This window comes from Anas acuta, chromosome Z, assembly GCF_963932015.1.
Source record: "Anas acuta chromosome Z, bAnaAcu1.1, whole genome shotgun sequence".
NCBI classification, from domain to species: Eukaryota; Metazoa; Chordata; class Aves; order Anseriformes; family Anatidae; genus Anas; species Anas acuta.
The window spans coordinates 54,349,617-54,377,597 of NC_089017.1; the positions used below are offsets into that span (position 1 = coordinate 54,349,617).

Sequence of the window (27,981 nt, forward strand, 5' to 3'; positions counted from 1 at the left end):
AATTATAAACTACTTCGAGACCATTTCTTTTTTAATATAAAACTCTTCTAATCTTAGAAATAGAACAAACTAAAATTTTTATGATCATCTATTAATTTTTGAAAGCACAAAGATTACTCACTTTTCAGGCTATTTATGAAGTGAGTCATGCTGATGTCCCTACATTAGTAACAGAAGACTTTCCATATTCTTTTGTATTGTGGTGTGGAAAGAGGCAGCTAACAAAGACAACATAAACTTTTTTTATATACATCATTATGTGGATAAAAATCAAATACTTTTTCATAGAAAAACTAACCCCAAGTCACCATAATTAAAAGAATGCAGATCTGAAGTACCACTCGTTCCACTTCATTACCTAACATAAAATATATTTTGGATTCATCCTCTGTTCTTATGCAAGTTGATTAAAATCCATGTTAATAAATTTTTTACTATTTTTGCTGTTGACTCATAATTACATGTTTGAAACAAATATGAATAAAAAATGATACAATCCCTACACATTGATATTTAAATATTGGGACAAAGATGCAATACTTAGACATAACAGATTTTTTCATGTGCAGATAGAATAAGACCTCATATTAAGCGATGCAATAGATTTAGAAATTGTTTCCACATTCTCCTTTTCATTCTTAAAAACATTTAACCATTGAATTGTTTTCATTCAACATTTTCTTTATTTAAAAAACAAGGTTGTGAGCCAGTATTTATCATATTGCTGTGATATCAGACATTTGGTTTTGTTTCTATTTTAGTGAAGTACCATCAATATCATAACCAGTAATTTTCTTTCAGGCATTTAAATAAAAATTAAATACATTTCTGGGTATTCAATCTATTGATGAAATTCCAGAACTATTGAAAGGATTAATGAACAGAAACTTCTGTCTTAATTTGAGCATTTATAATAATTTATAATAATTGTAATAGCATTCCCATAATGTGTATGATAAAAATTTTTTAAGATGTTTAGGGTATGGTCAAAATGAGCATTTCCTTCAGTAATCTGAGTATTACTGGTATTCAACAACTAGCCAAGAGAAGTTAAAAAACAGAATATGGAAAGGCAATCCTAACATCACAAAATTACATTTTTAAAAACACAGTTTTGGTAATTTTGTTGAAACAACAATATTACTTGCTATGAATTGTAAACAAATGTTAAGCATAATTAAGCACTTCGAAATTAAATCTCCCTTATAGATGCTGCTTGATGAAAATAATCACTTATTTAGGCAACACTGAAGTAACACGGTAATTTTAAAATATAATTTGTTAAAATATATTTGACAGTTCATTAAGGGGCTCCTACAATTTAGAAGAAATAAAGTGAAACTGCAATCCAGCATTGAAACTTAAAAATATGGTGCAACTTACTACTTGCATGATTACATATATCAACCAGACTTTTGTATTGTATGTGATTAAATGCAAAAAGACTCAGTTAAATATTTTTCCTTTCATTGAGTTCTGTTTTCTCTCACAAAGGATACAAATGCTGTTTCTAAATTTAGAATTATGAAAGGTACTCTTACATATTCCCCACTGAGGGAATTAGGTTTTACAGAAACATTTTTAAAGCAGCTAACAATTATTATTATTATTATTATTGAAGTACATCGGTATTGCTATTCTATAAATTAAGTGGTCTACGGGCAAATTTTACATGAATTCAAAAGTTCAATGAATTATATATAAAACTAGATCACAGCAAGAGATAATGCAAATAATTATTAGTGTTTACCAGAAAATATTAAATGTTTTAAACTTTTATATTAAATTATATTCTAACCAAGAAAGAAATAGACTCCTATTAAATACAAGTTTAACAGTTGTTTTTCTCAAGTCTTTCTACCACTGTCTGCAAATCAAATATTCTGTTGGGAATCGCAGTGTGAAATTAGCAGACGCTGTTCGAAATGAAAGATTAGACAAAAACACAAAATGACAATACATATCTTTAGTAGTTTGAGAGGTTAACACAATATTAAAATAAATAAATAAAAAAAATTGTAAGGACCCCCAGTGATAATAACCATAATTACATGGCTTAAATGTAACTAATTTGTTTGCACTTTAAATCAGTCTTGAGTTGCAAATAAATTCTTAGATATAATAACTGTGTGGTAGCTCACGAAAGATGCACCTAGAGGATCCATTCAATACACGAAATAAAGCTTTATGTTATTTTGTAAAGGTCATATAAAACAGGAAATACAAATATCACAAGAGAACAGATCCTGGGTCAAATGAAAGTTCAATATTATAATATAGTTTTCTAACACAGTAAATACAGTAAATGAATAAAACAAGAGCCTAAAAATGTATTTCTTGAAATATATACTGAGGTTTTGGCCATTTTAATTCTTGTATCAGAAAAAAAAATTGTGTGATGGTTCACAGAAATTTTTTCAAAGATTAACTGAAGCACCTCTAAAGATAAAATAGCTCAAAATTAATGTTTCTGTTATGGTGGATAAACAACTGTCAAGTTTGTCACCAAGGAATCAAAATAACATGCCAAAATACTGTTAAAGTTTCCCACAGAAGAAATTAAATGAAAACAGCAGTATACCTGTGTATCTCCCTACAAGACAAACAAAACACAAAGAACAACACAACTCCACTTTCCACATTTAGAACAACCACCTGGGAACAAACTGTGTATAAATCATAGGCTTCTGCACTGTGCATCCTGATCACTCGAAAGTGTATCTACATTCAGCTTCCTCCAACTGGCTATTATGTATGCTACATTCTTTTTAAGGGTTACAGGTTAAGGGGTACAATCCAACATCTAGAATGATAACAAATAGTTGGGAAGTTTCTCTCATCTCATTGCTTGAAGAGAAAAACCTTTATTATCTACCGAAGGACAAAGGATTTGCAACTATCTGTTATTTGAGAAATATGCTGTTGCTGTAATTCATCTCACTGTAAGGGTCATGAAGATGCACAGTAGTATCCCAAATCAACTTCTGAAGAAAACTGCACGGAATTTTCATGACATTCTTAAAACCTATGCAAAAGATGTTTTCTCATAGTTATGAATCACATACAGTGCTAAAACTTTATTCAAGTGTTCTTTTTTTTTTTTCTTTTTTCTTTCTTCTTCCTTTTTTTTTTTTTTTTCTTCAGTAATTACTTTTGAAAAAATTCTTATTTGGCTTCTTTTTAATAATTACTACTCTTGAAAATTCCAGATAAGTGACTAATGGACTAATGTCATCTATTTACTTCACTCTTTACAAAACTAAAGATGTCTTCTGATACTAATCAGAATTCTGATACTAAGACTAATCCTCAAATACATGAGTATACTTCTGTCTTTCTTTCCAATAACTCTCCTCTTGGTTTCAATGTTAACAAGAACCTTTATGTATGTATAGGAAAAAAAAAAAAAAAAAAAGCAAGATTGTATATATGAACAACCAGTCATACCTACACTTCAATTTACAACAATACAAAAAACGTAAAAAATGAAGCCATACATGTTGAAAAATGTCCTTACAAAAGCTGTATACTCTGATTTTTTTTTCTCCTAGTTAGAAAGAAATGCATAGAAGTTCTGAAACACAAGAAAAGACTCCAGATCTTCACTCTGTACTCAACATGAACTGTAATGCCCTAAATAGATGAAGAGATAGTAAGTTATATTGCAGATTGTTGATTTGTTAAATTCCGTAACACTGTCAGTTCCTACTACTAGAATAAGCTTTCACTGATCCTTACAGTTACAATAGTTTAGATAAAAGAAAGAAGTACCTGCTTCAGAATTCTGAAAGAATATAAAACCAAACAAAAACACTTTACTACTTGTTAGAGAACATATCAAAGGAAAGAAGTAATATTAATGCTTTCAACAGGGTACAAATCCCTTATCCTCCACTTACTCTTTAATTCCTACAGCTTACTACAAGTAAAGTCACTGCCCAGACACAGAAAAGGAACTCATAAAAAAGAACCTCAAAATTTGGCATTTAGCATTAAAAATCCTGCCAATTTACTTCAATGAGTTCAGGTTTGTGAACATGTAACTAAATAAATCTATACATTATTTATAATTAGACATAACTATAAATTATAATTAGAAATTATCTATAATTCATACATAATCTATATATTTATCTCTATATTATCTCTTTCTATATTTTTTAAAAAATAAAAATAATATTATATATATAATTAGCTAATAAAATAGTGAATAGACATAATATTACAGAGACAGAAACACACATATATAGAAAATATAAATAAATACTAAAGATGAAAACAGAGGCCCTAATCCTGAGAAGATTATCTGCACACTTATCTACAGGCATGAACATAGTCCTTGGTGTGATTACTGTTTGCATGCCTTGAGCTATTAAAGGACTATAAGACAGTAGAAATTGCATAGGATAGGGAAATATAACAAGGGAGAAATCAGTTCTGAGAAAAAAAAATAATCAAGGGAAACCTGGAACTGAATATGGCAGTAATTCAGAAAAATTTTGAAAGGCAGAATGAAAGCTATATTATTTAAATGATTAAGAAAGAGATTGCAAACAAGTGTGAGGAGGAACTCTTTAACACAAAACGGGCATTTACTATGTTCCATTTTGTTTATCCATATGTGTTGGGTTTACACCACAAATCATGTATTTTCTTTTTGAATAACACTGTACAAAATAGAAGTTATTTTTAAAACAGAATGAAATTCATAAAGACAAAAAATCAAAATTAGGAAAAGTATAGTTTTAGCAAGATCAACCGTTAGTGAGAATTGCTAATCTAAGTGAGAAGCTAAGTGAAATAATCTTTATTACTCAGAGTATGCTTATTCTTTGCGATTTACAAGACTGAATACTAAATACTGAAAGAAAACTCAAGACATTCTCATGGGATTTATCTGTACTATTCATAGGAAGACCTGATCATCTGATAATTGAAATATATATATATATATTTACATAGATAGCATATGTGACCTATACTATTAAAAACCAGAGTTTAACAGCATGTTCAAAAACTATTTTAACATGATTTGAGGTGTATCTCACATCTCAGAAAAGAATCCAGTTATTAAAAAAAGTACAACTTCCAAAAATATTTTATCTTGTGGCAATTGGACTTGACTTAGCATAAACACTTATTCCTCCAGACATCTATTTTTAACAGCTATGTTCCATTAATATTTTTTAAAATAAAAATGATATAATTCAATTATAGTTTTCTGAAACTCTTTTTTTTTTTTTTGCTTTAGCAAATGCTCTCAGAGAAAAAAAAATAAAAATCAGCAGTATGAGAAAGGAATAGTCACAATTTTAGAAAACAAAAAGTCTAGAAGTATAATGAACTCTTTTTCAATATTCAGAGTCTTAAAGTTATCTGTAAGATACTACTGTTAGTTTCAGGTCCTTGTGCCAAGCATTTCATTTGAAAAGCTCTGTGCTTAATAATTAGAAATAAAGAATTTTAAGTTAGGCAAAATCTAGAACTACTATGTAGTGGAAATTGTTCAAGAAAGACAAACTGTCATCTTCTGCAGGTTACATGACAGCACTCATTATGAGATAAATATATTCCCTAAACTGTTTTAACTGCACTTCTATTAATAAAAATTTGGATATTTATTTTTTTTTTTTTTCAGAAACTTCCTAAGTGATTTCTCACCCTACAGGCTGATTTACTGATTTACAGACACTTCCATCCAAATTCAAACTGGAAAACTTTTTTTGTTTGTTTGTTTCTTTGTTTTTCTTTCCCCATAGTGGAAACCTGTGTTTTAAACCTTGCTTGAAATGATTTTCTGCATATACAGACAAAAAACAAACAAACAAACAAAAAGGTGTGACTATTTTTGTAACACTGAAGCAAAACATTTGAGACTTTTACATTTTCTTTACCAGTAAGTGTAGTTTTTTATTTTTTAGTAAAAAAAAACCACTTTTTTTCTTAGTAAACTTATGCTTAGATATTTTTGCAAGAACAGGTTCTTAAAATATCTGGTCCTGTTTCATAGGCCAGTTTCTTTTCATCTTTGAATACAAAATCTTACTTTTGTGTTTCAGAGTCCATAGCACTACACACCCTCACCCAACTTTATAGATAATAATTTACTTAAAACAAATTCCCAACACTAAGGATATCAATAAAACCCAGAATTAGGGCATAAAATTGAAAAGACAGTTACACAATCCTGTGTGTGATTGCTGCCCTAGCTCACTGCTATACGTCTCCACATCAGCCTAATTCATTTGACACATAGTCTCCCCACAGCTGAGAAATCCTAGCTTTCTTACTAGTTCTTAGGAAAAGCTTAAATACAAAACCCCCTATGTTTAAGTAATGTTATGGTTGTGACACAAATCAACAAAAGGCAGGAAATTCAAAGATAACAATGACACTCCATGCTTAATTCATGATTGTTTAACAAAAGGGCAAAATGATATGAGGAACTAATGTCAGCTTTGACTTCACTCTGTCTGTGTTCTTGGGCAAACAGGTGTTTATCTCGGAGATTATACTAATTCAGACCCCCCTGTCAATCTATGTAAATGCTAGTGATTATTTAGCATTTAACAATACGTTGGATGTAAAGAAACCTTTAAACTGATATTCAACATTCAAACATGCTACATTCTAACAAAAATCATTAATAAAATTGGATTTTTAGAAAATGATGCTAGACAATCATAAATAAAAATATAATCCTATAAAGTTTTCAGAATTCAGCAAAACGAACACGAACCTTTTGTAATGTAGTGTAAAACAGTGCAATACTTTGTTTTATTGAGGTTAGTAACTCTTAGCATCTACTCATACTTCAAAGTCCTCTTTAAATACTCTTCTGTCTTTCTGAATAACATAACAAAATGTTTTTCAGCAACATGTCTAAGAAAGTAATGCTTCCTATATTATCAAGGCACAGAAGTTTTTAATTAAACCTGTTGGGTTCCAAAACAAATTTTTGTATTCTTAAATATTTTTAAATACTAACTACATATAAACAGGTCTGTTAATTTTGCTTACTACTTTATTGTAGAAATTATAATAATAAAGAATGAAATTAATACGACAGTGAAAATTACATTTCATAGTTTTCCCTAAAGAATGCAAAATCACCTTACACACACGTATGTATTCCATTAATTGCAGGACAAAATTTCAAAATTTACAGTTTTTGTTGTAACTTCTTTTTCTGTAAGTATTTTATTTTCTTGTATCTTAAAGGAGTCTTATGTCTTATAATATGTCATTGTATATGTCATATATATGTTTTCTTTTTTTTCTTTTTCCAGTTGAACTCTGAAGTGATCGTGTCACAACACCAAAATACCTGGGTAACCACTGTAGAATCACCACTGAAACAGTTTCAGAGAGCTTTGGAAATCCCCCACCTGTATTCCATCAAGCTGCAAGGAATCTGGCTACCAGCCCTAAGTACGCTTCAAAAATTCAGTGAAAATATGTATAGTAACAATTTAAAGTTAGTGTCAAGATTATTATTTTCAAAGCAAGAACCTCAGGAGTATCAGGCCCTTCAAACAAAAAAGTACAGTTACACATGGCTCTATGCTCCTACTCAGTCATGGCCTCAAAGATAATGGGCCACTATATATATTCACTTCCTGGTGGAGCCTGAACTGTGAAGTTGCAAGTCTTTGTAAGAGACTTAAGTCTTTGTAAAGATACCACCTAAATGATCCCATAAGTAGTCAGGCATATGCTTCTGAGTTCATTTCCTCTGCTTGCCACAAAGTTGTAGAGGACATGAGGGCTTGGGAAGCCTCCGAGGAAGAGAGGAAGAGAATGGCTGCTCCTTTCCCTTTGTAGAAGGGAGGCAACTGCTTTGATAAATGAAGTTCAACAACAAACAGAACCCACAGCACTGTAACTAACAGCATCATGAACAACTGCAAGAAAGTCTTCCACTCAAATACTATGGAATAACTGGAAAAGGAAGAAGGGAAATGGGTGAAGGTGGCTCTACACTGCAACAAACTGTAAACCAAATTTTCACTTGCTGTCACAATTTAATCTAAGGCAGAGTTTTGACTTCCTCACAAAGCACAAATCATAAATGCTATCTTGATACAGGGTCCATTTCATGTTCTCAGGTATCATGAACAGAGGAACATAATTATGAGACTGGCCTGCTGAAAATAATAATGATAATTAATCTTAATTATGGTATCAAAACAGTATCACAACTACTTGGCTGAATTTCTTGCTGATCCTCATTAAAATAATCTGATTTTTAAACGAATAGTAAAACCTAATATTAACACTATTGACTTTTTTTTTTTTTTTTTAAAAATCCCAGTAACTGAGTGCAATAATGTTGAGTCACTACAGAATCCAACACATTAGTGACAGGTGAGCCATAAAAGTCAACAGAAGCTCAGTTTGCATGACCAGGGTTGCCGAGACTCTCATATGTCATTCTGTGAAACGCAACTTACACTTTCTATCTGGTCCTGGACATTTCATATCCCTTCTCTCCATTTTTCCATAAGACTTTCCCTATCCTCAGTTTCTTTGCATCAGTTTGTCAGGGTATGTTTCCCTTCTTTGGGAAAAATCCTGGTTTCCTCTCATTAATTGCAGCCAATGAAAGGTGAAATCAGTCTGAGAAATCTTTGACCATGAAGATGCGGATTCCATTATTTCCATTACAATATTCCGTATATGGGTGTCCAAGTCAGCAGGGACAGCAAACAGAACTAGGAGAACTATAATACACAAAGGACAGTATCACTTCCAACAGAGGTCCGTACCTCTGACCCTATAGCAGTGAAAAGAAGCATCTCTACTCTCTGTCACTTTGTGTTCTACAGATAATTCCCCTCCCTGAAATTCCAGCAGATTTTTCCCAATCACATAATCACAAACTCACCTTGGCAAAGTGATAGCAAGGCAAGAAAACCAGCATTTTCAACATAAAAAGTCTATTATTCGCATGGAAGTATGAACTGTAGATCAGAGAAAATGGTGCTTCTGGTCCATGCTCCCTCACATTCAAATACCCAGGACATGAGGTGCTGTATTGAGCTTACATCGCAGGCTTTCACAGCAGGGGGCTGCAAGGATTGCCTCTGTGAGCAGAGCCCAGCAGCTGCCCCATGTCAGAGCAGAGCCAGCTCCAGCTGCTCCAAAAGGGACCTGCTGCTGCCAGAGCTGAGTCAGTGTGAGATGCTGCTCTGGGAGAACAGAGTTATGGAAGGGGAAGAACTGCTGGGCAACAGCATCTGGGAGAGTGGGGTGAGACAATGTGTGAGAAACAGCACTGTGAACCCCATGGTGCAGCAGGAGGGCAGGAGGTGCTGCAGGCAGGCAGCAGCAGTTCCCCTGCGGGCTGTGCAGGGAGAGGCTCCTGGTGGACCTTCGAATACACCCATTCTAACACCAGTATAATGCAAAATCTGAAGGGGGAATAAAGGAATGAATTTGTGACCACTGGAAAGGTAATTTGTCACTTGACACATTAATTCTTTATAAAAGGTATGTGCTAAAAAGTTAAAATAAAAAAAGAGTAAACAAGAAACAATCAGAAAACTCATGACGAACATCTCAAATATACAAAAGTTGGTAAATCCTACCAAAATTTTGGCATCTAAGTGGGAGTTAGATATTTGAGAATATGTGCTCATTACAGAAAGAAAGGCCTCTGCTGAGATCAGTATGTTATTTGAAAAAAACACAACACCAACAAAACAAAGTAGCACCTTCAAGCACACCTAAGTGCTAATAACTTTTCCTATATTAAATACAAATTCTAGTGTTTTTTTTTTTTTTGTTTTGTTTTGTTTTAAAGGGGATCATCATATTCATTTAGCATATATGGCTTGCAATAGGCAACAAATCCACATTCATACAGATGCTAGGGTGTATGGATGTTTCACAGCATCTAGAAATGCACAGAGACTTTTGGATTTTCACCCCAACTACTTGTCTGGTTTCAGGACAATTGAAAGAGCACAATACTCAGTCTGCCCAGTAACTGCCAATTCTGATAAGCAGTACTTTACAGCATACACATATAGTGACTTTCACATCTCATAACACAGAAAGGGTTGTTAGGCATTGGAATAGGCTGTCCAGGAAAGCAGTTGAGTCACCATCCCTGGAGGTCTCTAAAAGACGCTTAGATTTAGAGCTTAGTGATATGGTTTAGTGGAGGACTTGTTAGTGTTAGGTCAGAGGTTGGACTAGATGATCTTGGAAGTCTCTTCTAATCTAGATGATTCTGTGTGATTCTGTGTGATATTATAAGCATATCAAACATTTTTCATACAGTTCCTATTTTCCCATGGGTAAAGTTGTGAAAATGTGTACCTATGCATTTCCAACAGGTTTACATGAGTCCCTATACAATTACAATAGAGTTTAATCTTCACAAAAACAAAGATACAGGTATATTACATACCATAGTCGGTGATCTTACACGATACTAAATACAGTTCCTTCAAGTTCCGTCCTTCTTTGGCAATCACCTCCACACATCTGAAAGACACATACAGTGAAATCACAGTTAAAGGACAACAGATAATTATTAAACAGGAAGTGCTCAATCCACAACTCTAATGTGGTGCACCTCAGTTGCTTTGTTTTGTAAATTATTCCATACAATTCACTGAAAATGCATATGACAGCATGAATGCACATTAATGACTAGTACAGTGGAGAACTGTATAATTTTTCTCGTTATTTACTACATTATTTTATAATGCTTTTATACCAATATTCCCATAAGATAAGTTTTTCAACAGTGAGTTGCTTGAAATATATATGGACAAATCCTTTGGAAAATAAGAAATATGTTCATTTGCATTTCTGTATTACAGTGTAACTTTGGAAAGTTTATATTGCAAGATTTGAGCTTTAAGTTTTCTTCTAGATAAGACCTATAAATGCATTGTAATGCAGAAAAATTACAAGAAAATGCAATTTTAAATTAATGTTTGCATTTCTTCAGTGATTATAGCAGAAGTCAGCATTCATCAGGTCATGAAATGCCACCAGTGTTACAGTGTATATAAGCTATAGGGGAGGTTTAGGCTGGACGTTAGGAAGAATTTCTTCATGGAGAGGGTGGTCAAGCATTAGAATAGGATGTCTAGGGAAGTGGTAGAGTCCCCATCCCTGCAGATATTTAAGTGATATGTACATGGCAATGTAGAACATTGTTTAGTGATGGGATTCAGTAGGTTAGGTTGATGGTTGGACCTTGGTGATACTGAAGGTCTTTACCAACCTAATGATTCTATGAATCTAGAGTAGCTTGTATAGATGAGAAGACAGCTCATTTGTTTGCTTTGCTACAGCTATGATGCACTTGTAATGAAGCACAAAAGTTTTTTTGTTAATCCCATTCTTTGATTTCTTGCAAGCAAGAAAGTAATAACAAAATTAAAATTAAGTCTATATTAACGTGTTACTTACAACTGCATTGTTGAAAGCACATCACTCAAAACACCAGTTCATAAAATATATTTTCAGTCCCATTAATATAAAATGCACCAATTCATTAGATAGGTAAGGTGCCTATTGTTATCTTCTCTGCATAGAAATATTTTAAAAAGTGTTTTTCATAGGCTAAATTGTAAGAATTTCTTCTAATCCTGTTTATCTGTTATCTGATCTTGCTATACTATTTAATTTTCAGATTGATTACCTAATCATCTATTCTGACTCTTAAATCAACATTCCTACTATACACAAAATCAAATTACTTGCCATTTGGGAAAAAAAAAAGAAAAGAAAAGAAAAAAAAGACTCTTGCTGAACTTGTCTTAACATTCTAGAAAATACACCTACATCCTCAAGGACCTTTATCTCCACTGCTATCACTAAATTATCTACCTATCTGATTTTACTGTTCATGCTGCCAATTTTAGGTTTTAAAAGTAATCACCTAATTCTTATAGCTTACAAAATACAATAACTTAATCATAACCCTTTATATCTATTTGTCCTCTATCTTCTTTCTCCTTCTAAAATCTAAAATTGAAAATAACTACTACTAATAAAATATTATGCCTCTAAAAGACTTCTTTAATCATGTTTTTTTTACTGTTATTGTAAACTTTCAGAAGACCTTTTGAGCACAGTATTTAGAAGATGCTTGTTCTTGGAAAACAGATTTTCATAGGTTATGAAGAGCAAGTATGACAATTGTTTTCCTTTAGAAGTTACACCAAAACTGTTTTTAAATATAAACTACAAAGAAAACCTATCCATCATCTTTAAAGAGATGCTCATCATTGTATCATTGTTTTCTGGCTAATAGTAATCAACTTGGCCATGAGTATTTTTTATTATTATTTATTCCAGAAAATAGTTCATTATAATGTTATAATGAGATTTTATTGCTGATATTAGCAATATAAATTAATGTATAATCATATCCTTTAATCCCTCCAGATGTTGCCAGCTCTAAGCTTTTTTTTTTTTTTTTTTTTTTTCAAATGGCTTGAGTGATTTGAATCCTCTTCTTGAATTCTAAACGAAATACTGCTTATTTCCTCCCAACCGGAGAAAACACAAACACACAAACACATGCAAACAAAAACAGAAACAAAAACAAAAACAAAAAACAACTTCACAATCTTCAGCTAGTTTCATTCTGTAGAAAAAGAAAAAAAGCAAAAAATATAGCTTTGACTGCTTCATTTCATTTTTTTTTTTTAAACAGTTAAATTGCCTAACATCTAAAAGAATGAGGTAATGACACATCTAGTTTAGAGACTAAAAATGTTTAATATAGCTGACATACTGAATTTATAAATTTCTTTATAAACCTTCAATAACCTGCATGAATCAAGCTAATTTCAGTTTTAATTTCTATTATTCCTTCTATGGATTATCTACATGTAAATTAATTTACACATTAAATTAACTTAGAGACAGAAGAAACACTTTATATGCCTCTGTTGCATAAAGGGCCAGACAATACATAATTGTTAGTAACAACTGATTTCTTTACAACAGAAGGAAAAATAAGAGTAGTTGTATATTTATTACTTTAATCTTTTAATCTTTGTTAAACATGACAGAAAAGAAAAAGGGTAAAAGAACAAAATGATATTAACCTTTTCCAGAAAGCAAGGATCAAGTCATGATAACTTTGTTGTTATAATCCATCAAAATTATATCAGGTTATTGTCATATCTATCTTTTTGAAGTCTTCATATTTACTATTTTTCTGAATTAGGCAAATCTAGGGTGGCATGTGTGTGTGTGTGCTTTTAAAAAGTACTAATTTTAAAAGTATTAATTCTTTTAAAGTATGTCTGTAATACCAATTTTAAGGTCCTAAACCAAAATAAAATTCAGTGTAAAGAAAAAGACTAATCTTAAACACATCAGCAAAACACGAGTAAATAAGAGAAGCAAAGTTATTATTTACAACAAAAAATATGTTTTAAATAATTTTATCTAATATTTAGCAAACAACAAAAGTGAGCAAAAATAGAGCCTAAAAATCTTGGGTCTAACTCCTATTGCCAGGGAGCTAACATGATACAGTAACAGCAACTGTGTGCCAAGGCACAGAGAAGACCTTTTTCAGTCTCCAAACTCAAGGTGACTGTACAGATTTTTGTCAGCTCACCATATCAGTTTTAATAAGAAATATGTGAAACATCAAGAAGTAATGCAAGTTACAGGGACACAGGTATTTCTCTTAAATTTTCCTCCAGATTTATTAAAATGCAAACATTCTTACAGTAAGAAAAGTAATTTTTACACTCAAAATAAATTACCAACAATAAGCAAAGGGTTCATTAGCTAAAGGGCTAAAGAAATACGACTAAAATCTGAGCTTGGAAAATATATAAGCCTGCATAAGAGGTGACCAAAATGAAAATCTCTTTCTTTCTTTCTAAATCAGTATTATTTAGAACCACATAAGACATGAAAACATCAGAGCAGCGATTATGAAATATTTATTTTATGAAGGAATTGCTGACTCCTTTAACCTGAAAATATTATCTAAGAAATTTTTATGCCAAGCTTTCCCTAGATCCACACGATATTTTATGAAGGCTGTTCTCAGATAGACCGATGTGCCATTCAGTTTTATTGCATTTGATTCCAAGAGTAAGAAATTAATATCACACACTATGAAATTTCCAGAGCAAGAAAAAGTGAAAGAGCAGAATCTAATTTCATCGAAAAAAAAAAAAAAAAGCCAATCAAACAGTATTTCAAAGACAAAGAATAAACTAACAACATACCTACCTAAGGCTAACACAAACTAGAGCGACAAGCTTACGGATGTTTGTGGACAACTTCAGCTTACATACCACTTTGATGTTGAACACATCAACATCCCAGCAAAGTTCAAGTGACATTCATAGACTAAGAAACCTAAGATATCCGCTTACTATAATAATTTCTAAAAATCTCTTCCTATTCAAAAAATAAAACAAATTTCAACAAGAAAAAGGTTTTACTACAATGTTACTAAGATTACAGCACTTTCAGGAAAAAATCTCAATATGGGTTAGAGAAACTGTGGAAATTTACGTGCATTTACTGCTCTGCCCATTTGTTCTGTATACATGACCAGGTATATATATATATTTTTTTTTCTTGAATGTGTAAAAAATAACTGGCATAAAGCTCCTCTGTAAACAAATCTCTTCTTCAAAAGTAACTAAACTGCATGATTGAGAAATAGGTAAGGTTACTGATAACTTCAAATTTAGACCTATAATCTTGGTGGTTCCCACATATAAATCTGTGCAATGAATCCACAAGTCAAGGTTTCTGATGTTCCTTGTAACGCACAATGTAAGAACATACAAATAACAGCAAAATAAGATGAATTAGAAAAAGAGTCATTCAAAAAGTATTTTTATTTTCTATATCAATTATTCTCAAATTCTTTGACTTGCTTAAGTTTAATGGATTAAACTATTCAAGCTTCCATGTACAAGAAAAGATTCAAAAGATCTTTGAATTATGGGAAATAATTGTCTTTTCCATATACATATACAGTTTTTATGTTTTCGGTTGGATTCTAAAAACACTGGAAAATCATATTTGTGACAACTGAAAGGAACTAATGAGAAAATATGACTACAGCATTCATGATATAAGTGGTCCTGGGAGACCTTGTTACAGTTTGAGATGCTTTTCATCCCTGAGTGAAGCTAATTGGAGTTGCCATACACTGGTTAAGAGATCACAATTGATGAAAGTGTAAAAAAGAAAATAAAAAGAAAAGTACCGTTGGAGACATATTAACACACTCCATTGGTAAGATTAAAAATGAGCATCAGACTGTTTATAGGGCTTCTTTGCATTTGCTTGTCTCTAAGCAGAAAAATGAACACTTCAAAATCGCTCTTCAAAACATAACCAAGACCACCACTGGCAACAAGAAGTAATCTAGGAAAGAACAAGAACACTGAAATATACAATGGCAAAATAGAGACCTTTCACTAAGAAAAAAGTCTTCTAACAAGTTAGTATTTCAGAGGTTAAATTCAGACAGAGATGAGCAGCTGCATATAAAATAATATTCATACCCATTGGTTTTGATGACTTAATTCCTATGGAAGGTAATAATGCAATATAATAACCAATTCTCTCCTACAAGAAAACAAAACCTCTTAGCACAGAAAGCATGTGCAGAATTTTAAGAAATGGATGTAATCTTAGGCCTTCTGCACTCAGAAAGAATAATGGGAAGGAAAATAGTGAATAATACATATAGAACTATATAGAACTATACATATAACTGAATATATATATAGAACTAATATATAACCAAGAATGCATAGAACTAATATATAACCAAGAGTTCTGTAAAGCCTTATAACCCTCATAAAAATAAATGATAACTTTACATGCCTACAGACACCTACATGTGATTTGGGATTCTCCTATATTGATTATCTTATTTACATTATGAACAACAAATCTCTTTCAAAACATATATTTTCTAATACTTTGCACTAATGAAAGGTATGATTTTTACTTTTCTTTCAATTATCCTGGTACTAAATTTTTACTGGCAGTTTAACATTCCAATCACATTCAAATTATGTATTTTTAATTTGAACATCAAGAACTGCATCTATAAGAAACAATATTAATCACAGAGACAACAAAACAGGCTAAGACTTTCAATCAAAAGCACAAATGGAACTTGAAAAGCAGTTTTCATCTAGAACCAATATGCAAAGTGTCAGTAGTTACACAAGTTAACAGCAATTATCTTAGGGCAATCATGGAGTTCTGATTAGCAGGGCAGTATTCTTTAGAAAATCAATGTAATTTAAAATTAGGTTCACCAAATAGTTTTGCTACTTAGAGCTCAGGAAAAAAAAAGATAAGATTTTTTTTCACACTGGAACTCACAAACTACAGAGGTAAAGTCAGACAAGTCCCGCAGCGTCTGCTTGTGCTCTGAGCTAGTCAGATGTAAGCAAGTTGCAATCAGAGAGTTATGCAGATAAATTAATCAGCAGTGTGCTCCAGCTATTATGCCCTGTCTTTCAGCAATAAATATCTATTTTCAAATATTTATTAGTAGTCTTATCTAAAATTAAATACCTTTAAAATTCGTGTTATTGACTGTATGTAAATCCAGCAAGCAATTAAGCTGAGAAAGGAGAGATTTAGCAAATTGTTTAATTTCTCTATCTGGCATTTACATGTAGTAGTATTTCAGGTGGCCTTTGATTCCTTTCTGACCTGGAGGTACTGGATATCATAATGGATTCAATACAAATTAACAACTTTAACAATAATTTTATTCTAAAACCCACATGTATCTGATTTTCCACAGCAAAGCATGCCAAAGTCCACAGGATATATCTCTGGCACAGTCTCTGAGTTTTCAGGCACCATGTTTTTAATCATATCTCTTATTTTTGAAGAATTTAAAAATACTTTGGAATTCAGATTTCAGATTAAGAGACTCAGTTGATACAGCACTTCAAATAGTTTCTTAAATTCATTATAACTTGTCCACTGTCGTAAAACAAAACAAGTTAACAAGTTAACCAGAAACAAGACAATGCACATTTCTTAGCAAGCAATATCTACAGTAAGTATTATACATTATAAGTATACATTATAGGTATTATACTGTATAATAAATGTCATACAAACAAATAATGACTTCCTTTTTCAAATGTTTCAGTTTTGCCTTATTGCCATAATACTCATCCAAAATAAAAAATACAAATGACACAAGGGAATAAAAAGGCACAGTTGTGCCACTTCTTGAAAGCAAGAACAGGCTACCTTACTTTGTTCTGATCTTTTAGGGATTACTTTTACTTACTTTAGGTCTAGATTGGTCCTGGAGTTACATTGGCCTCAGTTTTGTGATTTTTATTTTATTTTATTTTATTTTATTTTATTTTATTTTATTTTATTTTATTTTATTTTATTTTATTTTATTTTATTTTATTTTATTTTATTTTATTTATTTTATTTTATTTAAAGTAACTTTGTGCCATCTCATTATGGTATAGTATATAGGATAAGAGTATTCATTATTTGTTTTTCATGTATGTAAAATAGCATTATTTCCTCAAAGAAACCTTCCAAGTTTAATAGTAAAAATATGAAATGGGAACTGTACTTTTGTGTTCCAACTTTCCCCAAATGTTCCTTATGCTGTCCTTTTAGCACACTCAGATAAATTTTAAAACACATAAGAATGCAGAAAAAAAAAAGTCACTCACTTTTTAGAAAATTTATAAAAGGTGAAATGTTCAGTATTCATACAATTCTGTACTTCTTGATGTCAACAAGGACTGCACATTAAATGTATCATATGGAAAAAGGTTTTGACATATGTTTTATTTCCATATGACAGAGGTTAACATGCATTTCACTGAGTTTTGCAAACAGGCAGCTAATCTGTTGAGACTTCCAAATTTCGTTTACATCATTTATTTTATTCTAATCCAAATAAAACCATAACTGCTACCAGTTCTTCTTTTCTACTTTTGAGGCCTATCCTTTCTTAAATGACAATGTAGATCATGGTCAGAGTGATGAGGACTAAAATGGACTTGAATCTCCTGAAAACTTTAAGAACACAGCAAAATCTCTGCCTCAGTTTCTTCTTTCCAAAGTGCAAACATATTCTATAAATCTTTTTTTTTTCCTTGTGTGTTAAATATAAACAGGTAAAGGCTAAGATCTGTGAATACCTAAAAACCTTATGTAAGTTTGATAAACATTCTCAATCCTATTCCTATGAGCTATAGGATTATTAAGAATTATCATGTTCTAAATTTATATGAAATGAACAAGGTTTACAGGGAGAGGTAATCTCTTTCATTAGACAGCAATAAAAGTAAAATCTTTTACAGCATATGGGGAAGATTTCTGGATAACTTTTCTATCACCAGATCTGATTTTTCTCCTCCACTCCTGAAGGACATTCAAGTTTACACAGAATTTCTGCATGTATGAAATGATGCTAGAGCAGAAGAAGGCCCAAGATAATCAATCAGGAAAATACATGTAAATAAATCCCATACTTGTCATAATTCATGTATATTTGCAACTTTTTTTTTTTAATACTCTCAGACTTCAAACAAGCTGTTAGATCTACTACATTAATTTAATGCTGTAGATGCTAGTAAAAATGATGAAAGAAAACAATAAACAATCTCAGTGCATTTTAGGACAAGTGCTAGAGAGAAGACATTCAAGAATGCAAGCTATAACTGAATACTAAACTTTTCAGGCAAGGCCAGTATGCTAAATCTCACCCAATTGGTAGCATCACAGCAAAGAATGTGCATGAAATTAGGTATATTTCATACATCATGGACTACCAGAAATTTTCTAGGATACAAAGTTTAGCTGAGACAAAAAACTTTGTGTCTACTAAAATCTTTGAATTCGTGATTTACCACGAGTATAATATAAATATTGATAAGAACACCAAAGTCCTCAGAAACTTCACTTCAACTAGGGAGAATGCAGTGAGATTGCAATGACTTACTAAAAAACAAACAAATAATAATAATAATAATAATAATAATAATAATAATAATAATAATAATAATAATAATAATAATAAAATGCTTTAAAGCAAATCCCAGAACTTCTTTGTAAAATGATTATACATTTCCTTCCACAAAGCTGTGTGGCTAGCATTTCTATTACTGGTACACCGCTTGGGGAAACTGACCAAAAAAAGCTTGATGGTACTCTCTATGTTTAGTATTGAATAAAATTGCCTTCTTTCAAGTCAGATAAGATTCTAGCAGTAGTATTTATTTGAATGAATGACATTTCTTTCTGTGTGTCATAATCTTAGTAGACTGCCAATTATATTTTCTCAGTACAGACTTTTAATGCCACCTAATAATGTATGATTTTCACCTAATAGTATTAATTTGTATTCATTCATTTCATTAGTTATTCTTAATGGAATAACTTTTAATGTAATCTTACTAGAAAATAATCTGGCTAGACAGGACATTAGGGTGTACTGTGCCCTTTTAAAATGTAGTGAGAAAACATGGCAATTTTCAGTAGCTGGAAAATTCGTAACTGAGCAACTGCAAACACAATGAAATGAAGAGGACAGTTGTTTGTAGTCCTGATTTAAAGTATCACCTAAATATAAATCAGAAAATTAGTCTGTATTGTTGTTCTAGGTAAAAATAAATTGCTTCAACTGGAAGATTAATTCACAGTTAAGATCTCTAAACTAAAACAAACCTTTTAAATAAGTTGTGTTTCTTATGAGTTATTATATCCAAATCAAGGATTTGCATTTTTTTTTCAGGTCAGATATGTCATTTCTGAAAATTAGCTGTACTATCTGAGCCCAGAGACTAACTGATGCCTCTGACCAATTCAAATCACACTAAAAATTGCCATTTCCCCAACAGTTATGCAGCAACAGAAACAATTTCTGGCACTTTGAACCTTTTGACTTTGAGAAGTCAAAAAGCACAAGAAGATTATAAAATATCTTTATACAAAGTGATAACATATGTTTTACACAGTAAGATATAAGTGAAGAAAGTACTTTCAGTCCATCATGTCTTATGGTCTCCTGACTCTTGTTGAGACAGCTCTGATTTTGTTGTGGCACCGAGCATGCTGATAATTATTTACATGTGGTGTATGATAGCACTGCTTGTATTTGTTATAAAAGAAACCTTCTCTTGGTGTTACCTGCCTGCACTTGCAACTGCAGACAGTGTTCTCCCAGTGGCTACCCAGAAGCTATCTAGATGCTAAAATGTAATGAATTGCTACCCTAAACAAGGTAAAACAACAACAGCAACAAAAACTTAATGACAAACAGAAGGATTTTGACTGAAATTCTATGAATTTGAAAATATTTTATTCCTAATCTCTCAGGAGCATTTAACAACTGCAGCAGTTCTAACAGTTCATATAATCTTCTAACTGCATTTCTCCTCATTGATGTAAATACCCTAAATCTCGTCAAAGTTTAGATATATTTCCAGCAAGCCTCGGCTAACTTTGCACTGAAAAAGGAAATAGTCATCTAATTCCTTAATGGCATCTTAGCTATGACAATGATTATTACATTCTGCTACAAGACAATCAGAAGCAGCTTCAAATGATTTCTTAAATTGATCCAACTGAACCCACAAGGGTGCAACTGTCTAAACCATTAGAATTCTATAGTCAATTAAAATCTACATATTAGAAAAAGGCAATGAAATTTCTGTGGGTTATATTTTTGCCTCTCCAAAGAACTCAGGCAAGAATTCTGTGATGTATTCATAAATCACTATATGTAACTATAACTCCATAGATTTTTTAACAAGCCATTATTAACAAAATATAAAAAATCTATGAAATCACTTAACTGCAGATCTGTCTTTCCCTACTTTCCTCTAATAACACATTTAAATTAGGGTTAGTGGGAGTCACATTTATTTAATTCACAGCTTTAAATATACACCTTTTAATTTTAAATATATTGCATTAAAGTAATAAATGTTATTGATGGTTAAAGCTTTCCAAGGAAAGGACAGTGTTACTACATTAGTCTTAACACTAAAACTTATCAGTCACTTAAAACAGGTCAAACTGAGTTGAAATTGACCATCTTTCTGCGTAAGAGGTTGGTTCTGTGTAAAAGTAACACAGGGACATTTCTTCTCTCACCAGGGAAGAAAGGGGAAAAGCAAAGCTGCTAGTGTGTGCACTTGATAGAAACAGCGGGGGGCAGAAAATGTTGCATATTTTCCATATGTGCAACTCTGAGAAGTCACAGAAGGCAAAAGCTCACTTTCTGCTTTTATTTCGATGCAACTAAGCAACTCAGACAGCAGAAGCATGCTGATGGTCAGCTGGTGCCAGCAATATGCCCACCACTCAACACAATGTTTCAGGTTACTAAGAAATTAATTCAAAGCAGATACTGTTTGCCAAAACTGTTCTGACAGACACTGTGTTCAGAACTTCTGTGGCTGCTATCACATTTAATTCACATTATTATAAAACATGCAAAAAGAAATCTCTTAAATAATATAAGCACACTCTGTACTTTGAGAGTAAATAGTGTTAGAGGACATCTTGTTTTCAGCAGCACCCAGTGTGTATTAAGATATTCAGAGGTTAGACTGATAAACATAATTGGAAAAGATTGCGTTCTCACTCTCTTCGTTCTGATTAAATTATTGCTTTACAAGGTCCACATGGAATCAGAGATTACTGGCAGAACACATAAAGGAGTCTGTTACTCTTTGGTTGACACAGCATAGTAGCATTTTATAAATTCAAATTACCATCTAGATAAACACCTCCTTTATATTCTTGCTAACCTGCCAGTACCTGTGGTGGACACATAACACAAACAGGAGTTTCTATTTTTCTTTAGATCTACATGCTTACAGGAAGCCTGAAAACCAATTTTCAAAGTTCAGGATAGGAATTCCATCAAGAAATGAATGGACAGGAAGTTCCATCTGAATATGAGAAAATGTTACTCTGAGGGTGACAGGGCACTGTAACAAGCTACCCAGAGAGGTAACCCAGAGAGGCAGTGGAGTCTCCTTCTCTGGAGATATTCAAAACCTGCCTGGATGCCATCCCGTGCAATGTGCTCTAGGTGATCCTGCTCAGCAGGGGCATTAGACTAGATGATCTTCAGATGTCCCTTCCAACCTCAACCATTCTGCGATTCTGTGCTTCTGTGACAGCCAAGGCAATTCACAAAGCATAGGCAATGTCCTTGCATTGGTTTGAAAGGCGAACTACTACTACCAATTTACTTTTTTATCTGGTACTTGCTGCATTAAGTCTGAATGAGAGACAATGATCCTCCCCTAGGAAGAAAAATTACATTTCTCCATAATATATAAATGCAAAATATTTTGCCATGGCACGTAGTTTTGAATATGTAGCTCCAGATATAGTGATGTGGCCAGAAACAGTATCAGGCCTTCAAACTGGCTTGATGCCAAGTATTTAATTATCCCTGCTATGGGTTAGTTCAAAGTCCTGTCAAGATCTTCACATGTTTCCTTTAGTAATTAGCATCATATGTGCTTTTGAAGATGTACTGTAGTTACAGTTATGGCCTTGGACATACAAGGAAACATATAGACTAAATATATTGCTTGGGACCATGAACAGAATCAATTAGCATTATTTAACCTTTTTTTTTTTTTTATTTCTTTTTTTTTTTTTTTCCCTTACTAACAAAACAACTAGCAAATTGTGAAACAAAGAGCAGAGTCAAACTCTTCATTTTTACATTCTAGCCAACTGTTACACAATTGCATTTAAGGAGTCCAAAGTCAGGAAACTTCAATAACATGTGGAATCCTAATGCCTTTTTTGATTTAAGTGACTTTGGGATTTATTCTAGATTTAGAATTAATCCATTAATATGTAGAATCCTAATGCCTTTTTTGATTTAAATGACTTTGGGTTTAGAACAAAGTCCGTTCATTTCTTCCTTCTGGCATCACTGTGAATTCTTCTTCATGTATGTGGCTATGCTTCTGTTCAGTATCTTTATACCTTTATTGGTTTGGAGAAAATAATGACAGTAGCTCAGCTTCCTTCTCTTGTATCAAAATCAAGAGGTTTACCAAAACAGTAAGGAGAGTCCCTATGCTTTGAGATCCTTTGCTTCCATTAATTTATTTGCATAGCTGTGGCAGAATTAATCGTTGATCTTTAAAACTGGAAGGCACCTCAAAGGCTCATTTTGTTCATCATTGTGATGAAGTAAGGTCTGAACATCTTCAAGCTATCTCCATCCCTTCCAAAGAACAAAATGAATGAATATAAAATGAATGTATAAAAAAAAATAATAAAATGAATGAATCACCTACTTTTAGATTGAGATTGGGACACTGATGAGACTTAAACTAGATCAGAACGTGGTACTGTTTCCATGATAAGTGGAGCAACTACGTGAAGCAAAAGACCATGAAGACCATAGGTTCCATGTCACAGGAAAACCAACATCATACCCTTACTAAGATGGTATCTATCTATTATAGACTCAAACAGACTAACAGAATCTGTAACTCAGGCTGTAGCCAATTATGTTTTTCAGTGCAGCAGGTTCCCAATGTAATATGAGTTTAAACATGATGGTGATCTGACACAAAAACAGATTAAGGATGTGTATCCATACTTTGCAATTACCTTAACTCGTAATTCAGCATTCACCATAAAATTTATTTTATATCTGCACTCTGTAAAGGTTTTTGATATATTTGTTTCATGCAAATACGTTTCGTTTATAGTCGAATCTTACAAGCTAAGATTCTCTAAACCTTTTAGAACTGCAGATAGTAAAGAATGCAACTGTTTCCTGATGTAATTTTCCTAAAATACTTTTCTTGATTCTCGATTGCAGTCTGTATTCTCACTTAAAAAATAAAAATAAAAATCAATGAATCTTGGCTGATAAAGATTCCTTCCCATTGTATGGTATACTTACAACTGGAGGGACAAGCTCAATTTAAGAACACTGGCTCATAATGTACCAAAAGGAAAAGATCTTAGAATTAGGTATTTACATTTTACTTGAATGACCTCCAGATGAGAGTTAACTTATTTTGCTAAAGATTTAGTTAATTTTGATAACATTGGAGAGTTAGCTGCTATCGATGCTACGTTAAGAAGCCTGAACATTATTTAAGAAGAGTAATATTTTAGAAGAGTACCATACTTTTTACCATTTAAGTAAGTAAATAATCATCAACATCAACTTAGATAGAAATAAGGATTATGATATAATTAGACTTCTTTAATGATTTTAAATCTTTTAAGTTTTTTTAGATACAGATTTTTGTATGCACAGTGAATGTTTCAAGGTTCAAATGTCAGGCCTTCAAAGATGTAGTTAATATAGTTTTAAGTATTATTGTTTCTAATTAATAAAATAATGAATGCATACCAGATATATGCCTGCATATTCTTCCATGCTTCTTCTAATGTAACATTTACACATTTTTCTTAATATAAGAATATGAAAACAAGATTAAAGATATTTTAGTAGCATACTGTGTGCACATATACTGCAGACAATAAGTGTTTTTTTAGGAACTAATTTCTCCCCTTACTGTTACTGCCCAAGAAAACATTACTAATTTGCATATATGTTAAACATAATATGAATGGTTATACATAAAAACCAGTCACTATAACAATTCTAATTTTCTCCTAAGGGAAAAAAAAAACAACATTAGTGTGAATATAAACTTTATCATATCAGGGATGGATAAGGTCACAGTCACATTCCTACTACAACATAAATTCTAAGAGTTGTAACTATTCCACAAGTTGACAAGAAATGCTTTTTGGAGAACTCCTCTCAGCATTCATCAGAAATAATTCAATTCAAAAGTATACGCCTTACAGTCATTGTGACCCAGACATTCCATAGGGTTTTATAATTACTGGAGACAGTGTGATTCTTCTTTCCATACATTTTCTTGATTTCAGATCCAGATAATTAGCTAATATAAACAGACAGTGTTTAAAAAATAAGCTAAAAGGGAGCCCCTCTTTAAAAATGAATTTTAATGCATCTTCTTATGGATATAAACAACTGTTACACATATATGTTTTTTAAAAATGGAACTACTGTGAAACGGATGGAGCATCAAAAGGCATCCTAAAAAGTAACAACATAAACCGTTGTTACTGTAATATGCCATTACAATACTGCATCCTGATGCTAGAAACTGAAATCTTAGTAAGCATATGTAAGTGGGAGAGATATCTGACTGGAACCCAGGTACCTCCTTAACTGAACTTGGACTTGAAGACTCCTCTGTCCTTTAATAATGTTACTAGTGGAGCAATAAAGGAACAGGTGCAAATCTTGCCCATCAGCTGGCATGAACATAAGTACCATCAACTGCTGATTCATTATTCTGAATCATTTTTATTCTCCTTCAGTATAAGAAATTATTAAGCTGAAGTCTGTCTCTGCACAAAATACCACAGCAATTGCAACAATCTCAAATCTTTCTTGTGTCTTTCTCTGATAGGCAGCTGTAGACAAAGAAATTTCCTTTCCCTTTCAGACCGTTTCTTTTTACCAGTGGTAACCTGGTGATTTCTAAAATGTCTCAGCTTGTCAGCATGGCTCATCTTTGTGAGAAATGCTTGGACAAAACTGGAAAACTTTGCCTTCACTGCCACCCTCTGGGCTCCAAAATAAGACTATGAGCAGGGATTTCAGGATGCCTTGACACACACCATCTTGCTCATACTTATTAACAATAAATGCTTATATACTAGAAAGATCTCTGTCAAAATGATTTTGCAGACCTACTGGCCAGACTACAGCACAAGTTTAAAACCAAAATAATTTTGGTTATTTTAATCCCGGAAGTGAAGATGAACCTACCTTATCATATAATCTAAATTTTCATAACTATTTTTTGACTGTGGACATGTCTTATCACTAAGAGGCTACCATTAATACTCTGATTTTAATTAAAAGTATTGAAAACTCACTGATGAGACAAAGCACTCATGGTGCATTTCTATTTTAGCTAATTATATGGTTTCAAGAATATAAGTTCCCGTACTAAATATGTGCCTATAATGCTTTTGTCAAATTCCAGAAGCTTACCTGGTCTGTTTTGTTTTTGTTTTGTTTTTTCTGACATCAAAAACAAAGAGGAGATAGGAGCTCACACACACTCTGACTGTAATAGAGAAATAGGTCCTGATGTGGAACTTAGTGTCCCCTTACTTCTATTGTCTTCGATGGTCATTGCATTCTGCAACATACTCCCTTACAATGATGAAAATTATTAAATTCCTGTACATAGGTGGCTACAGACTCAAATAGTTAGGATAGGTTGGTAAGTGCTTGGAGAAGTCAGAATATGAAAGTAGTTATTCTCTTTTCAGTCTCCCTCCAGTGTCCACTTAAACATTTTCAGATTTACACTCAAAGTCATTTTTTTTTGTACTCACCCAGACTAACTCTGCCTAACATTTGTGATGACAAGTTAATGGCTCCACTCAGATTTGAGGGTTACTAGGGGTGACAACAGTGACATTTGTCAAATGCAATGGAAGAGAATTTTCAGATTATTTTTGTACAGTGGGAGGATTTCATTTCATATACAGCTTGGAAAGCTTTCTTAGCCTGGAAGGTCTATTGAAAAAGAGTGGTAAAAGAAGAATTTATGCCTACATTCACTTGAAGGAAGTGCTAGGAAAACAAGTAAAGATCACTGTATCTGTTGCTACCACAATAAATTCAAAGAATTACATTTATTTATTTTTTTTTTAATCTTGAAGTGTTGATGTCAAGGAAAAATAAAAGATTCTTTGCAAACATCCAAGAACTTTAAAATGTGTTTTTTTCTCATCATAACAAAATACAGGACAAAAAGAATGAAGAAAAATATTAAACCTCCTAGGTTCACTGTTCTGAATATTGTTTATACCTTACAGAAAATGATTCAACTATGACCTCAGTGATTTGTGTAAAACAGTAAAAGCTCAGTCATTCAAACAATTCTTTGTAGACCTCTCCACCCAACAAGATGAAGGAAGACAGAAGTGGCCACTATCTTCAAAAGCACTTAAACTAAGGGTCAAAGTCATATAGAGGTTGTTAATAAACTGTTTTTAAGGATTTTTAAATACTTCAGCAGTGATCTTTGAAGATAGCCACAGTGATGCAATTAGGAACTTATTATCATTCTTTGTAACTCCCTACAAAACTCACAGTCAAAGGCTATTATATGAAAGAAAAAAAATCAGTGGATGGAAACAAGTTTTTTTTTTTTTTTAATTATTTTTTTTCATTCATAGAAAAGGGTAAGAGAGTAAGAAGGAAAGAGATAATCATAGAATCATAGAATGGTTTGGTTGGAGGGCGCTTTAAAGATCATCCGGTTCCAACTCCCCTCCAAAGGCCTAGGACACCCCCCACTATACCAGGTTGCCCAAAGTCCTGTTCGATCTGGCCTTGACACTTCCAAGGATGGGTCACCCACAACTTCTCTGGGCAACCTGTTCCAGTGACTCACTACCTTCAAAGTAAAAAAATTTCTTCCTAATGTTTAATCTAAATCTGCCCTCTTTCAGTTTAAAGATATTAGTTCTTGTCCAATTACTAAATTTCCAGAGTCCCTCTCCAGCTTTCCTGAAGGCCCCCATTAGGTCCTGGAAGGACACTATAAGGTCACCTCAGAAGAGCTTTCTCTTTTCCAGATTGAACAACCCCAGCTCCCTCAGCCTCTTGTCATAGGAAAGGTGCTCCAGCCCTCTGATCATCTTCATGGCCCTTCTCTGAATTCATTATAATACATCCATGTCTTTCTTGTTCTGGGGACGCAGTGCACCAGGTGGGGTCTCATGAGAGCAGAATAGAAGGGGAGGCCATACTGCCCATGCTGCTTTTGATGCAATGCAGGATATGCTTGGCCTTCTGGGCTGCAAGTGGACACTGATGGTTCATGTTGAGCTTCTTGTCAACCAACACCCCCAGGTCCTTCTCCTCATTGCTGCTCTCAC

The 27,981-nt window shown here is 32.6% G+C and overlaps 1 protein-coding gene across 1 annotated transcript in view; it reads right to left on the reverse strand.

Moving 5' to 3' along the window:
* The window catches only part of FBXL17 (F-box and leucine rich repeat protein 17), a 307,609-nt gene that overhangs the window by 86,426 nt on the left and 193,202 nt on the right, over nt 1-27,981 (reverse strand). The window contains exon 7 of the mRNA XM_068666661.1: nt 10,418-10,494. Within this exon, the coding sequence (XP_068522762.1) occupies nt 10,418-10,494 (77 nt within the window). The remainder of the gene's footprint in view (nt 1-10,417; nt 10,495-27,981) is intronic.